The sequence below is a fragment of the Misgurnus anguillicaudatus genome, chromosome 6, assembly GCF_027580225.2.
Source record: "Misgurnus anguillicaudatus chromosome 6, ASM2758022v2, whole genome shotgun sequence".
In the NCBI taxonomy this organism is placed as follows: domain Eukaryota; kingdom Metazoa; phylum Chordata; class Actinopteri; order Cypriniformes; family Cobitidae; genus Misgurnus; species Misgurnus anguillicaudatus.
In genome coordinates this window covers 27,395,748-27,410,122 of record NC_073342.2, presented here as the reverse complement: position 1 = coordinate 27,410,122, position 14,375 = coordinate 27,395,748, and the positions used below count along the sequence as shown (strand labels likewise).

General features: G+C 37.3%; 1 protein-coding gene across 1 annotated transcript; it reads left to right on the top strand.

The window, feature by feature from the left end:
• Positions 1-265: 265 nt before the first annotated feature.
• igf2b (insulin-like growth factor 2b) lies at positions 266-7,085 on the top strand. The gene is made up of 4 exons (XM_055192818.2): positions 266-456; positions 1,251-1,401; positions 3,000-3,169; positions 4,341-7,085. Exons 1-4 carry the CDS (start codon positions 391-393, stop codon positions 4,581-4,583), a joined length of 630 nt encoding a protein of 209 aa, XP_055048793.1. The 5' UTR covers positions 266-390; the 3' UTR covers positions 4,584-7,085.
• The last annotated feature ends 7,290 nt before the right edge of the window (positions 7,086-14,375 follow it).

Genomic DNA, 14,375 nt, shown 5'->3' with positions numbered 1-14,375 from the left:
ATGTAAATCATAACCAATTTTAATAATCAAAATTTGAGGTGGAATGCTAAAAAGACATTTTCTGTTGTTATCTGGATTGTTTAAACAAATGTTGCTCTTTAACAAAAACACCCGGCACTTGCACGAGTCACTGTTGATGATTCACTGACCACTTTTACCTCACTTTTTTCCCTTACGGGCATGCGCACTTGAGAGGCATCAGACGGGGGTGAGGTGGGGGTGTTAAGGGGCGGGTTTGGTATAAAATACTTTACTCAGAGAACTTTTGCCTGTCGCCTGATTTTGGGACAGCTCCACACAACATCCTAACACCAACTGGGGAAACTAATCCATCCTTTATTTTTCAGCCAAATACAACAGCACAGTTTTTTTTACATTACAGTAACTGTCATGGAGGTGCAACTAAAGCAATCTTTTTGCCACACCTGCTTGAAAAAGGAGAGTTTCACAAATAAGGTAAAACATTTCTTGGGATCTTTTCACGAGCGTTTGTGAAACTGTTAACGCATGCGTTAAAAACTGCATTTGATGACTAGCAAAATAGCTATACATACAGCTAGTAAAAAATGTACACAAATATTTAATATACAAATATTAATAGATAACAGTTTCATGCAGTGTTGGATCATGCGAGATGTTTTGTGACACTTTATTCTTGATATACTGTAAGCGCGCAAGAGAGAGCGCGCGCAAGGGGGCGACGTCGGTTTTAAGGATTATATGCTGAGTTGTGAGAAACGAGATAACGGAGTCTATGAGAAGTCTTGCAACTTGTTGAACGTTGTGTAAGATTGCGAGGCAGGAGATAAAAGCTCGTTTGGTCTTGGATAAGCAAGTCTTTGGGCATTAATTAAAAAGTCGATGCATGGGAAGATCAAGTAAATTCATTGCATTTAAGAAATGCATGGTCACATGAGAAAGATAGGATTGCTGATCAACAGATCTTTTGAAATAGTAGTTTCAAAAACAAAATGCATGACTAGGCGATGCGCAATTGTGCATGCATGTCATACATAATTACCGCAAATGCACGTCATATTTAAAGATCTACTGTAGCCTATTCATCCACAGTGTACGTAATCATACGGTTTTGTCATTAAAAATATTTGCGTTTTCCATTGGTGATTTTAATGCATTTAAGTAAATGACAAATATTAGCAAAGTAAGAATTACTGAAACATAATACTTTGCATTAAATGATCTCTTTGAATTATTTATCATGCACTAAAACGCATGCTCTCTCTTCCCAGGTCGTAAAGATGTGCTGGTCCATACGGATATCCATATGCATACTGATTTTAACCCTGTGCACCTTCGAGGGCGCTTCAGCCGAAACATTATGTGGTGGAGAGCTGGTGGACGCCTTACAGTTTGTCTGCGAAGATAAAGGCTTCTATTTCAGTACGTACATTTAAACATCTGTGTGCTTTCTTTGCGTACGGGTCACCACCTGTCCAGCTGCGCACTGCGTTGGCGATGGCTCCGTTCGTGTGTTTGTGTGTGTGCGCGCATTACGCGCGTTACGCGCATCTGGGCAAGTTGTGCTGACTTGGCGCATTCTGTCGCTATATCTGTGATTGCGTTTGAAAAGGATGCTAAACGAACCACAATGGCCCGGTTGTTTACTTGCACATTCCTCCAGTGAAATTAATAGTACCCAAGTGGCATTCCATTCACCTCCCCAGAAATGTTCCCAGGCTACACTCAATTGGGAGAAAAAGTTGTTTACACGGCTGGATGGATTGAGACAGCTTCATTACCAGTTTAGCGTAACAGATACCAACCAATATATGCAAAGGTTACTGATGATCTCGATTTTGTAGTACCCCATTCGGATACCATGTTTGTAGAGCACCCCCTGCATGGAAAGGGGGTTTAAAAATCACAACTTTTACAATATTTGTCATCTTCCTCACGCCAGCACTGACAAACAGACAGGTCCTTTGTGTTCTTTTGGCTGCTGAGGCCTGACTGCCCAGAATGATCATTATCCAATTTGGGCCAGCACAGATTTTCCCTGCATTCACAAGATGTACTCTGGTTCAATGTTTCCTATTTTACAATCAGGGACCTCTTTTTTAGATTATTGCGAATGTGAAAAGCTCAAGTCATCCATTTAATAACTGACAGAAAATCAATCGAAACTTCCTTTCTCAAGCTCCGCCCCCCATTATGCGTCCTGTATCTTCCATCCCTCATGCCAAGTCTGTTCCTCCACCCTCCCCCATTTCCCTCATTCATGCTTTCTTTATCTTTGCTGAGCTTGCAAAGGACAAGGTCAATGGATATGCACCGTTTTTATCATTTACCCATCCAAACAAAAGCTAAGACTGTTGCCCTTCAGCTCTCCTCTGATCTTCTGTTTCTGGGAATGTGTTCCCGTGTTCCCGGTGAATACTTGGAAACTAATTTTCGAGCGGCTCAATTAGACGGCATAACAAGATGAGTTCAGATGAGAAAGCAAATAAACAGACTCCATTTTGTGTCACTGATTTTGGCTTTATTATACACCGTAGATCTGTCCCAGTCCAAAAACAATGAATTGATAATCAAATCCACATTCATAATGGAATCAAGACAGTGGAGCTTGATTTACATTGACTTGTTTGCTTGTTTGCTGGCAACTCCCTGCTGGAATAAACAGCTTAACAGAGCGTACCTGTGGTCCTGTTGATGGTTTTGAGCTAGTCCAAGATAGTTATTAGTTGATCCAGGTTGGTCATTTATGTGACCATCTAGGTTATTATTGGTCAAACCACCTTGTACTGCCAAAAACCATCCACAGGTTTTTTCTATTTACAACTTACAAATGAAGACCATCCCAAGCAATCTAACAACGAACGATGGCAAGTTTAGAGATTACAAGCATGTTTAACACGGTTTGTGACATAAACAATATTTGTTTCTTGTACTCCAGTAAAGCTTCCCACTCATCTAGAAGTCAATTACAGTTGTTCACATCGCCCATAGACTCATGATGTTTACTTTTGTGCCCGCAGGTCAACCAAGCAGGTCGAACAATCGGCATGGACAACGTCGTGGGATCGTGGAAGAGTGTTGTTTTAGGAGCTGTAACCTAGCTCTCCTACAACAGTACTGCGCCAAACCCACCAAGTCAGAAAGAGATGTTTCATCCTCGACCCCGCAGGACATGCCAGCATTAAAACAGGTACGCTGATCGTGGGAAACAAACAATGACTGGCAGTTTATCAAGCCGAACATCTCGTGCAGTTTTTGCTGAACACATGCATCCTAGCATGCAGGTTTAACAAAATAGCAACAAGTGAGAGGACATTGGTGACTAGTAAGCAACTATCAGTCAGAAACTGCTGATCAAGTGGAAAATTTCACAATTCAAGAGACAGGTCACCTATCGGCTTCAAATTTACAGTACATTTTGGCACGCACATGAATTTTTCCCTTTTTCCAAGTATTTTGCTTATTTGTCAGGTTGCCATCAGTTTAGAAGTTGAGTCCAACTTGTATTCAAGTCAAGACCAAGACCAGAGATCAGGTGGCAAGTCCGAGCCCAGATAAAGCTGGATGTGGACTCAGTCTTGACTCGGACTCAATCTCTGGTCTTGACTCGGACTCGACACTCGATCTCTGGTCTTGACTCGCACTCGACACTCGATCTCTGTTCTTGACTCGGACTCGACACTCGATCTCTGGTCTTGACTCGGACTCGACACTCGATCTCTGGTCTTGACTCGGACTCGACACTCGATCTCTGGTCTTGACTCGGACTCGACACTCGATCTCTGGTCTTGCGATCTCTGGTCTTGACTCGGACTCGACACTCGATCTCTGGTCTTGACTCGGACTCGACACTCGATCTCTGGTCTTGACTCGGACTCAACACTCGATCTGTGGTCTTGACTCAGACTCGACACTCGATCTCTGGTCTTGACTCAGACTCGACACTCGATCTGTGGTCTTGACTCGGACTCGACACTCGATCTGTGGTCTTGACTCGGACTCGACACTCGATTTCTTGTCTTGACACGGACTAGACACTCAATCTCTGGTCCTGACTTGGACTTGACTAAAACACTGGTAGCCATTTTTATTTGAATATGCTAGGGAGCATAATAAGGAAATTGTTTTGCCTCTTGGTTCATGACCATGTCACAATCCAAACTGCATGAACAATGCTACAAAATCTTTAAATTGTTAGTCTTGGTTGCTCAGTCTTGTTGAAGTTGGGTTGCCCCCATTTTGAGACCATCAAAGCCAATAGAGATGATCAAGCGCCGTTTCCTTTGATGAGGGCGACTGAATGCATCATTCCGAATTTCCAATTGTTCATATTCTAACATGACTATTGTTGTTTGTTATAGCCGCAGGAGAACCCAAGAAAGCACGTGTCCAGCAAATATTCCAAATACAACACGTGGGAACGAAAGGCCGCCCAGAGGCTACGAAGGGGCGTCCCGGCCATCCTGCGAGCCAAGAAGTTCAGACGGCAGGCGGAGAGGATCAAGGCCCAGGAGCAACTCCACCACCACAGGCATCTCATCACCCTTCCCAGCAAGCTTCCGCCCATCCTGCTTCCCACAGAAGACTATGTCGGTCACAAGTGAAACCAGGATCATTTGCACAGAGTTGATCAAAAAAAGACTAGGGGATCAAAGCTTTCTGTCTCTGACGTCAGAGACACTGTGGCAACCCTCCAACCCACCTTGCTTCCCAAACAGACACGCTCTTCCAGTTTCTATTCTCGCTGTTTCATTCACCAACGAGAAGGAAAAGCCGCACACAATTCAAGTGAAGAAATGAAAGAAATGAGACGCGACATCGCTGAACGTTTAGCCGGTTCGGAGGACATCGGGACTCGAGGAACAGCTAGCATGACAGCACCCATTCCACTGCATTCTCCCGAGACAAAACTATCTCTCTTTTTTAACCTAATAGTTTGCACCTCTAACTATAAAGGGACATCCACACTGTAAGGAATTGTGTAAAATTAGATTCCTGTTCCAGCACCTTGTAATCACAGATGAAGAGAGGAGAGTCTGCAAATTGCACATCGCCACGGATTACGTCAAAGTAACTATAAAAAAAGGCACTATTTTTATATGGACTATGAACGTGTAGCTCAAAAATGTCATGGTGCTAGCTTTGGGAACGGACTCAAAGGAGAAAGGGTTGTAAAGCATGTTGTTTTCCTTTGAAAATGTATTCAACTTTCCGTTTTAAGGAAAGTGACTCTTGAACTAGAAAACAAGAGCATTTCGGCTGCGGGGATATCACTGCGTGCAGCTGTCAGTTGTTATAGAGACATGAAATGAGGTTTGGCCTTGAAACGAGGCTTGGCCTTTGGTCCTAGCGCTGCTGTTGCGATTAAAGCAAGGAACGGTGTAGGGACATGTCGAAACGCCTGGACGTGGTGAACTTCACGCATCTCAAGCGTGGCTGCACAGAAACCCTGCGTTGCACTGCGGGAGAAGGGACATTATGATTCAGAAAAAGTGGGATGTTTGTATTTTCTATGTTTTCTTTTGTTGAACACACTTTAAAAAAAAAATAAGGAAAAAAGGCCGGTGTTCAGTGTCTGGTACCGTGACATTCTCATTGTTGCGAAATAGGCTTTTTGTTACGTTATTTACAAAAAGGCACAAATATCGATTCAAAGGGAAAAAACGCAATAATGTTAATTAACATATATTTTTAACGTTTATCAGTAGTATTCACATGCTTTTGCCTGAAAACAAATACTTGAATATATATATATAAATATATTAAATATAAATATATTATAATTAGTTTCCAGGGACATCATGTAATATTCTTTTAGTCTGAGCTGTATCTTGCATAATGAGCCGCCAAGCTTCTCTTTGTTTGTTTAAGTAAAAATATTGGCACTGTATAAAGGCATTATTTATTTTATTATAAAATGATATATTAAAATTGGTCCAAATACAAAATATACATAGCACTGACGGATTCCCATTTTACATGTACATGCTTTTGTAGATGCTTTGTACCAAAAAATAATATTTCCTTTTTGTTTTTTATTTTTTGGTTCGCCACCGATATCAATATTTTTAAAGCATTTGTAGCCGGGATGGCTTAGGCATGACGTAACACATAAAATAGACTTTTTCTCATTCCTGCATTACTTTATAATGTGCCAAATGGGAATCTCATTGGCATTTATTTCATCACGTATCTGCATACAGTACACCAGGTCTTTATATACATAAGCCACTACATTTTCTAAGCCACTTTAATGCAGTTTTATCATAACTGTTGCTTCTTTAAAGTATAGTACAGAAGAAACACAGGGGGTAAAGAGAGGAAGATGAAGGTCAAATGTTTCCTGCCATAGGGCAGGATGAGAAACAAATCCAATATGAGGACTATTTATCATATCCATTCACCGATATGCCCTAAATCCTATATTTCCTTTTTGAGTCCTCAATGCATCTCGATCTCAGTTGTTGAAGGGCTAGCGTAGTAAACCACACTTCAAATAGTTACCCTAATACCGCAGTTCAACAGTGGCTTCACGTATGTGGATTTGGGAATACAAGTAAAAATACAAATTTTTGGACAGCATTCCTGGATCTTTTCTTGTTACAAGGTCATGAAAATGAACTCATAGCATTGCAATGCAGTGCCCGCGGTCGACCCCTCTGCCTTGATAATCGAATATTTATTCATATCAGTTGTGACAAAACAGTGCAATTATTGTAATTATCACTATTAGTATTTTTTTATTAATCCCGTATTTCTGGAAACATTGCAATTTTTATTAAGGTATACCTGTAAGGACTGCATTCTCTGTTGCTTTTGTTTGATCTGGTCACTCCCTGCTGGAAAAACCAGCTTAATTCCTATGCTGGTCCATGCTGTTTTTTCCAGCAGGGCTTTCAGTGTGAATGGCGCAAAGGAAGTCTTTCAGCGAAAAAAAAAAAAAAATGAAGGGATATGTTTTATTTCCTCCACCATGGTTTAATATCAGTAGCTCACGCAGCCTGTGTGTTCAAATTGATTTAAACGCTGCACGCTAGAACGTCCGAAATGCACAATTCATGTACTTCATTTTTAATATCAATAAAACCATTTTATCAAACGTTTCAGTCATGTGTACGTGTGAGTGGTTTGTGCGCTTTAAATGATTTAGTAGGTGAGTTTTCTTGATGCTTTTAGCATATTTTCTGACTACAGTAGATGAATTAAAAATGGGACCTTACGTTGGACATGTACTTCAGAAATGTTATGTCAGGTATTGCATTTTTAGTTGTCTTTTGATTTTTATGCATTTAGTATATATGACGTAACAAGCTTCATATTGTCATCCACATTCAATATCCAACGTTTCCATTGTGCACTTTATTCTTTCCAGTACAAATTTAGTATAACAGTTTAAGTGAATTTAATATTTGATAAACCTGGCTTGAACTTTACAAATGAAAAACTATAATAATTCCAATCCAATATTCCCGATAAGGGAAAGCCTGGACTTTTAATTAACATTATCAATGTCACAAATTTGATTAGAATGTTATTAAAATAGCCTTTTGACAATTTAATATTTTGAGTTTAAGCTTAACTTTCTGCTAACTTCACGATTGTCATTAGATTTTAAATATACATTTTTATTCTGGGAAATTCTTACATGATTCACATTATGGTTAAATGTGGGATTAGGATTAAGATTTGTTGGTTAGTTAGATGTCTAAAAGACATATGTGACCCTGGACCATAAAACCAGTCATAAGTCGCACGGGTATATTTGTAGCGATTAGGGCTGTCAAAAGATTAATCGCGATTAATCGCATACACTGAAAAAAATGATTCATTCAATTTACAATTTTTTTGTAGTGTTTGCAATCAATTAATTTAAGCTACATTTAAACAAAAGTTTTTTATTTTATTATACTTTACTAATCTTTTTTGTTTAAATGTAGCAAAAATAAATTGATTGCAACCACTTACCTTAAAAAAAATTTGTAAATTGAATGAATCATTTTTTTTAGTGTAACTATTTTGTATATATAAATACACACACATGCGTATATGTATTTAAGAAACATTTACATGTATATAAATATTTATTTAGATTTTAATATATTTTATATATATATATATATATATACATAAAACATTTTTCTTAAATATTTTTTTTATTAGATGATAATTACACACAATACACACACAAATATATTAAGCACAAACAAACTTTTATTTTGTATGCGATTAATCGCGATTAATCTTTTGACAGCCCGTAACAATACATTGTGTGGGTCAAAATTATAAAAACTATTTATGCCAAAAATCATTAGGATATTAAGTAAAGATCATGCTCCATTTATTTTTTTTTGTGAATTTTCTACCATAAATATATAAAAAATGTATTTATCATTAGTGTTGAGGACTTCATTTGGACATCTTTAAAGGCAATTTTCTCGATTTTTTGCACCCTGAGGTTATAGTTTTTTAAATAGTATCCTGACCAAATAAAGAGTTTGGTTCCAAAACGTAATAAATGTCTTTACATTTTTTTTTCAAAACATGTTTATTATTATATTATCATGTTCTTATTGTGTTTCATTGTATATGTACACTGTAAAAAATACTTTGCTAATTTTAAATTTTTTTGTTGAATCAACTCAGATTTACAAGTCATGTCAGAGAGATGAGTTGCTGCAACTTATAAAATTAAGTTGACTTTTTTCAACTAGCCTATATTTTCTAAGTTATAACAACTCATCTATAGTTAAAACAACTTATTTATAGTCAAGATCAATAATAGTAAGTTGAAATAACTTATAAATCTGAGTTGATTCAACAAAAAAAGGTAAGGCAGAAAATAATTTTTTACAGTGTATATATATAAATTATTTGATGCATTAAGGTAATTTCCACCGAAACAGGAAGTTAGGGTGTGACAAGTTGAAAATGGCCAATAGCAATTAGTTTACTTTTCAGCCTTTAAGGTGATGAGAAGCTGAAATGCAGTATATGATGTCATAAAAATCACTGATCCATATTGAGAGACTGCAAGTCTTTGAACGCTTAAAATGCTAATTTTTGGAGCACACTATTTATGTATACTATAAATATAGACACACTAGGGCTAATAATAAAAGCATAAAACCATTTTGATTTATAAAGTCTAAAATAAATCAAATAAAATTAGAGAGTTGTAGGTGCTGTAAAATGATTTTATTTATGCAGCAGATGAAACAGCTTTTATCCCTGTAATTCAGCGGTCTGTTTAAGAGCTGCTCAGCGGTTGTCTTTTACTGTCTCGAACAGCTGACTAAGAAGTACGAGCCCTTCCCTGAAGCATTTTAAACTCCTTTTAGCTGTCAGAGCGCAAGGCTGCACATGTACAGTACAAGTACAGCACTGGCGTATGACATCAGCCCGTGAACCCATCAACCCCATGCAGACCTATGTGTGTAAGCGAGCACATGTGTCTGTAGCATGCCATAATGCCTTCTCTGGAAAATCAATGTGAATAGCATTACATATTCAAAGATGCTGACCTGCTTTGTGACGGTTTAAATATTAACAAGCACTTCTTCCATTTCCCTGCAACAGATTTCAATCGGAGAACAGTTCCTTTACAACGTGGATGATGAATATTTTATAACGTAAACTGTCAGTAGCCCTGTCGTAGCTGACATTTTTCTAAGAAAAAATATATGACATAGCTTCACGCCAAGTTCTTAATGAAAATTAACTATGGTTTAATTATAGTAAAAGAGTAGGGGAGAGCGGGGCACAACCTAACACTTTTTGGTTTTGGCTCAATCATTCAAAAAATATTTAAGCTTGATTAATTATGTTTTTACACAAGCAACACACACACAAGTTTGTTTCTAGTACTTACCCATTTTTGGACAATTACACCAAACGTGACAGAAGTGCAAACGTTACAACATAGGTGGGGTTAATTGTAACAGGTAGGGGGTTAGTTGTAACACTTGCTAAAAATTAAGTTTGCAGGCAAATATTTCAATACTATTTTGTCTATATACTTGAAGTGGATATTGTTTATATATCTGTGTCTAACAGGTGTCCGTATTCATTCATCCAGCCCTTTTCTAACAATAGTTCAATTATAAATGGATACAAATGTCTAAATATGTGAGAAAAAGCAGCAGAATTATGACAAAACATTTATTTATATGTAACCCAGTCTGTAATAACCATACTACAGTTTCAAATATCAAATTCTGAGATAATGAGCATCAAAGTCTGATTTTAACCATTCATTTCATTATAATTTTAAATCTTTGACGTGACCTTATTCAATCAATATTAAAAGATATGAACAAAAATACATTTGACACACGATTTTTGATAAGACAGGCACATTTTCAACGTAGAAACCGAAAAAAAAACCATATGATGAAAAAATTCACTTATATACCACCAAAACACTCGTTCATCAATAACTCTCTAGAAAAACATTATACATTTCCAATAATTTACGAGAGATCGTCTTTTGGCAGCGTGAAAAAATACTGGAAATACAAAACGCTCAACCTTGTGCGACAATGTAAACAGTCCGTGTTACATCCCCATGTTAGGTTTTTGCCCCGTGCAGTGCATCCCTATGTTTTTTGGCATACTGATTTCTATTTGTAAAACTAAGCTATATTACAAAATAAGCTATATAGTAGCCTACCGTAAATATTTATTTGGTTTCTTTAATTAGATGCCATTTCCCAAAAAAATTCAAAAAATTTTTAGATGCATCAATCGGTAGGAACCATTTATCAATTTGCTAGTACCAACTTTTACCAAAATACAAAGAAATGTTTTACCAACTTGTACCAAATACGTTTTCTTTCTTTATTAATTTATGTTTAGTCATTTAAATTTGATTTCTCGTTTGAATTTTAAATATATTATATTCTATATATAAAATAAACAAAGAAGAACCCAATATATAAATATACATTCAAAACATTACATTATCGTCATTGCAGGAGTGCAATTTGCTGGTTGTCCTGCAGGTGACCTTGTAACTCTGTTGTCTTACGATGCACTTATGAATGAACGATTACTCCAGACCACTCGTAGATCTACGATGATTTTCAAGTGCAACTTAAGTTACGGAGCTTTTGGGAAACGGACCGTAATTCTAAGATGATTCGTACGATAGTTTTTACGATCTGCTTAGCCTTACGATGCTTTTGGGAAACCCGGCCCACCACTAGTGTTTTTTTAATTCAAAGGACCGGAGTCAATTGACCTATCGCTAAGCCACGCCCCCAAACGCGATGAGCCAATCACAGTCCTCTAGCTAACCCAATACACTCGGACATTCTCTGCTTTCATGTCCATTGAAATGCATTGCGAGTAACGAGCAAAAAAATCTGCCAATGGGGTAAGCAAAAAATCTTGAACATTTTCTTACACTGCAAAAAATGATTTTCAGGAAGGAAGATCGTAGTTTTTTTTCTTGTTTTCGGTAAAAATATCTAAAAATTCTTAAATTAAGATTTCTTTTCTTGATGAGCAAAACAACCCAAGAAAATAGTTCTAGTTTTTAGACCAAAAATATCACATTTAAGTGATTTTGTGCATAAAACAAGCAAAAAAAATCTGTCAATGAGGTAAGTAATTTTTCTTAAACATTAAATTCAAGAAAAAATTAAGAAAAAGTTGCTTAACCCATTGGCACATTTTTTTGCTTGTTTTATGCACAAAATTACTTAACTTTGATATTCTTGGTCTAAAAACCAGACCCATATTCCTGGGTCGCTCTGCCCATCAAGAAAAAGCAACTTAATTCAAGAATCCCTAGATATTTTTACTGAAAACAAGACAAAAATACTAAGATTTTTTTCTTGAAAATCAGTTTTTTGCAGTGTACTCTCAATACACCTATTAAACAAAAATGTTACAGACCTCTATAAATTTCTCTTTTTTGGAAGAACACAAAGAAAGATATTTTGAGGAATGTTTGTAAACAAACTGATCTGAGGCCCCATTGACTTTCATTTATTCTTTTTCTCCTATGAAAGTCAATGGGGCCTCTGATTGGTTTGGTTACAAACATTCCTAGCATATCTTCCTTTGTGTTCATCAAAACAAAGAAACTTAAACAGGTTTATAACATGAGAGTGAGTAAATGATGTAACTATCCCTTTAATAATGTTTTATTATGAACTACACATTTCTCCTCAATAAGCCCTAAAATCTGAGTTATGTTTGTAGTGGGCAAGTTTAATATTTAGGGATCCCTAAACACCACCAATAATTGCATTCTAAGTGGATGTTTTGTGTCTGGGCGCTTTTATTAACCACCATGAATCTATTGTATCCTTTACAAGGCCATGACCCACTAAACATAAGGACAGCTGGAGATATGTCACCCCCTATAGCGCTCAAACATAATTCTTCCCCGAAACAAAAATACAGAATGTGCATCTATTGTTCACAAGTCAGAAACTATGGTTACATAATTAGAAAGCCTTTTTCACAATACCGCTTGATAAAGAACCGACAATCGGATCACTTGTGGAGCAGTGAAGAAATACAATCTTGTCTCTATGTGGCGCTTTTGCTATAACAAACACAGCATTGGCTGAGATGTGGAGTGAAAGTGATTTCATTATAAAATCATTATAAAAAACAAAAGCGAAGTGAAATTTAACTCGTTTTAATCTTCAAACGAAAAGGAATGAAATAAAACATCACAGTTTTGGAGAGTCTCAAGGCCCTTTTGCCTCTAAACAAGAAAATTGCTGTTGGCCTCTCCGGTCAGACCAAAACCTGTCGACCGCTGCCAATTCACTTTCAATAGTTGGCTTGGACTCCAATGCATCCCGTGCCTCCGACCAACCACAAGTAACGCTTGTGCACTTTGGCCAAGTCTTATCAGTGGTGGTTAGGTCGCCTGCATATATTCATTAGCAGCCGTATACAAAGATGAAGTTCGACCTCTCTATATATAAAAAAAGTTTTCAACATCTTTGTCACTTTCACAGCTACTAATGCGCACCTGTGATAAGCACTTGGGTCTGAATGTGCCTTGAGGTGAACGCGCTGTGCCGCCTACCAATTATCACGATCGGCGATGATGTGGCGATGTGCATGAGGTGTTTTGATACGAGAGATGAGAAATTGATACGTGCATGGCCGTAACTAAAGATCCGACCGTAAACACGAACACACGCTGATGAAAGTTATTTCAGATGCTATGGGAATACAACCCGGACCGCAATCTAAATATTGGCCACGGATGAATGATTTTTATGGTTTGGGGGGAAAAGAAAAATGTGAAAACAACACGCAACAGGTTTTATTGCAGTGTTTGTTGTTGAGACTCTAGCAGTAACTATCAGATGGTTTTGCTTCGACACAAATTAAAAGTGGCTGCCAGCTAGCTAGTATTATTCATCGGGTTTGAGTCCACAAATGCAAAATGAATCTAGATTAAAATGGATTGAATATCGCATGCCTTTAATCAGTTGGCAACAAACTGACAAAACAATGCAAGGTAGTCCAACTGTTGTTATCATAGTAAAGGGGCCCGTTCTTCGTACGTCGCTTAATACATCCGAGATCAAATGATGTTTAGATCTCGCTAATTATGATCTCGCTTATTTGGTTCTTTGAACACCACTGCTGTTGATGATTAGTATGGCAGGATTGAATTATTTGAGATCACTGCAAGAAAAGTCAATACATATCGATAGTAGAAACACTGATCAGCAACGCTGTGATTGGCCAGTTGTTACCAAGAACACGCCCATTTTTTAACCCCTGCAGTCTGAGAGCTATTGATGAAAGGTTGTGAACTTTTTATGACACTGAATTTAAAGCTACTTTTGTACATAAATCACCATAAATAATGTAAAATTTTCTGTAAAAATATAATCTTGATATCTTTACTATGCTTGTCAAAGATTAAAAATTAATGAACAACTTTTCGTCTAGGTCCGGTCCAGCGCGACCTAACGTAAATGCGTAGTGACGTAGGGAGGTCACGTATTGCATACATAAAACGCACATTTGCAGACCATTTTAAAAAATAAACTGACACAAAGAGATTAATTAGTATCAGTTGACATACAACAACGTCGGAACGGTCCTCTTTCTCAACACTTGGGGCGGAGTTTCGCGTTCGTCCTCTGTGACCTCTTGACGTCATGACGTATTGCGTCGGGTCACGCTAGCGCATCACGACCGGATCTAGACGAGAAGTTGTGCTTTAAGTGTATATTTGTCATTTTTATTGTCAAAAATGACAATCGTTTTGCTAGATAAGACCCTTATGCCTCGTTTGGGATTGTTTATAGTCCTTTGAAACTCCGTTAAAAAAAACTGTTACGTGTTAATTGTTGGTGTCTATTAAAGTCCATTAAAATGAGAAAAATCCTGCAATGTTTTCCTCAAAAAAC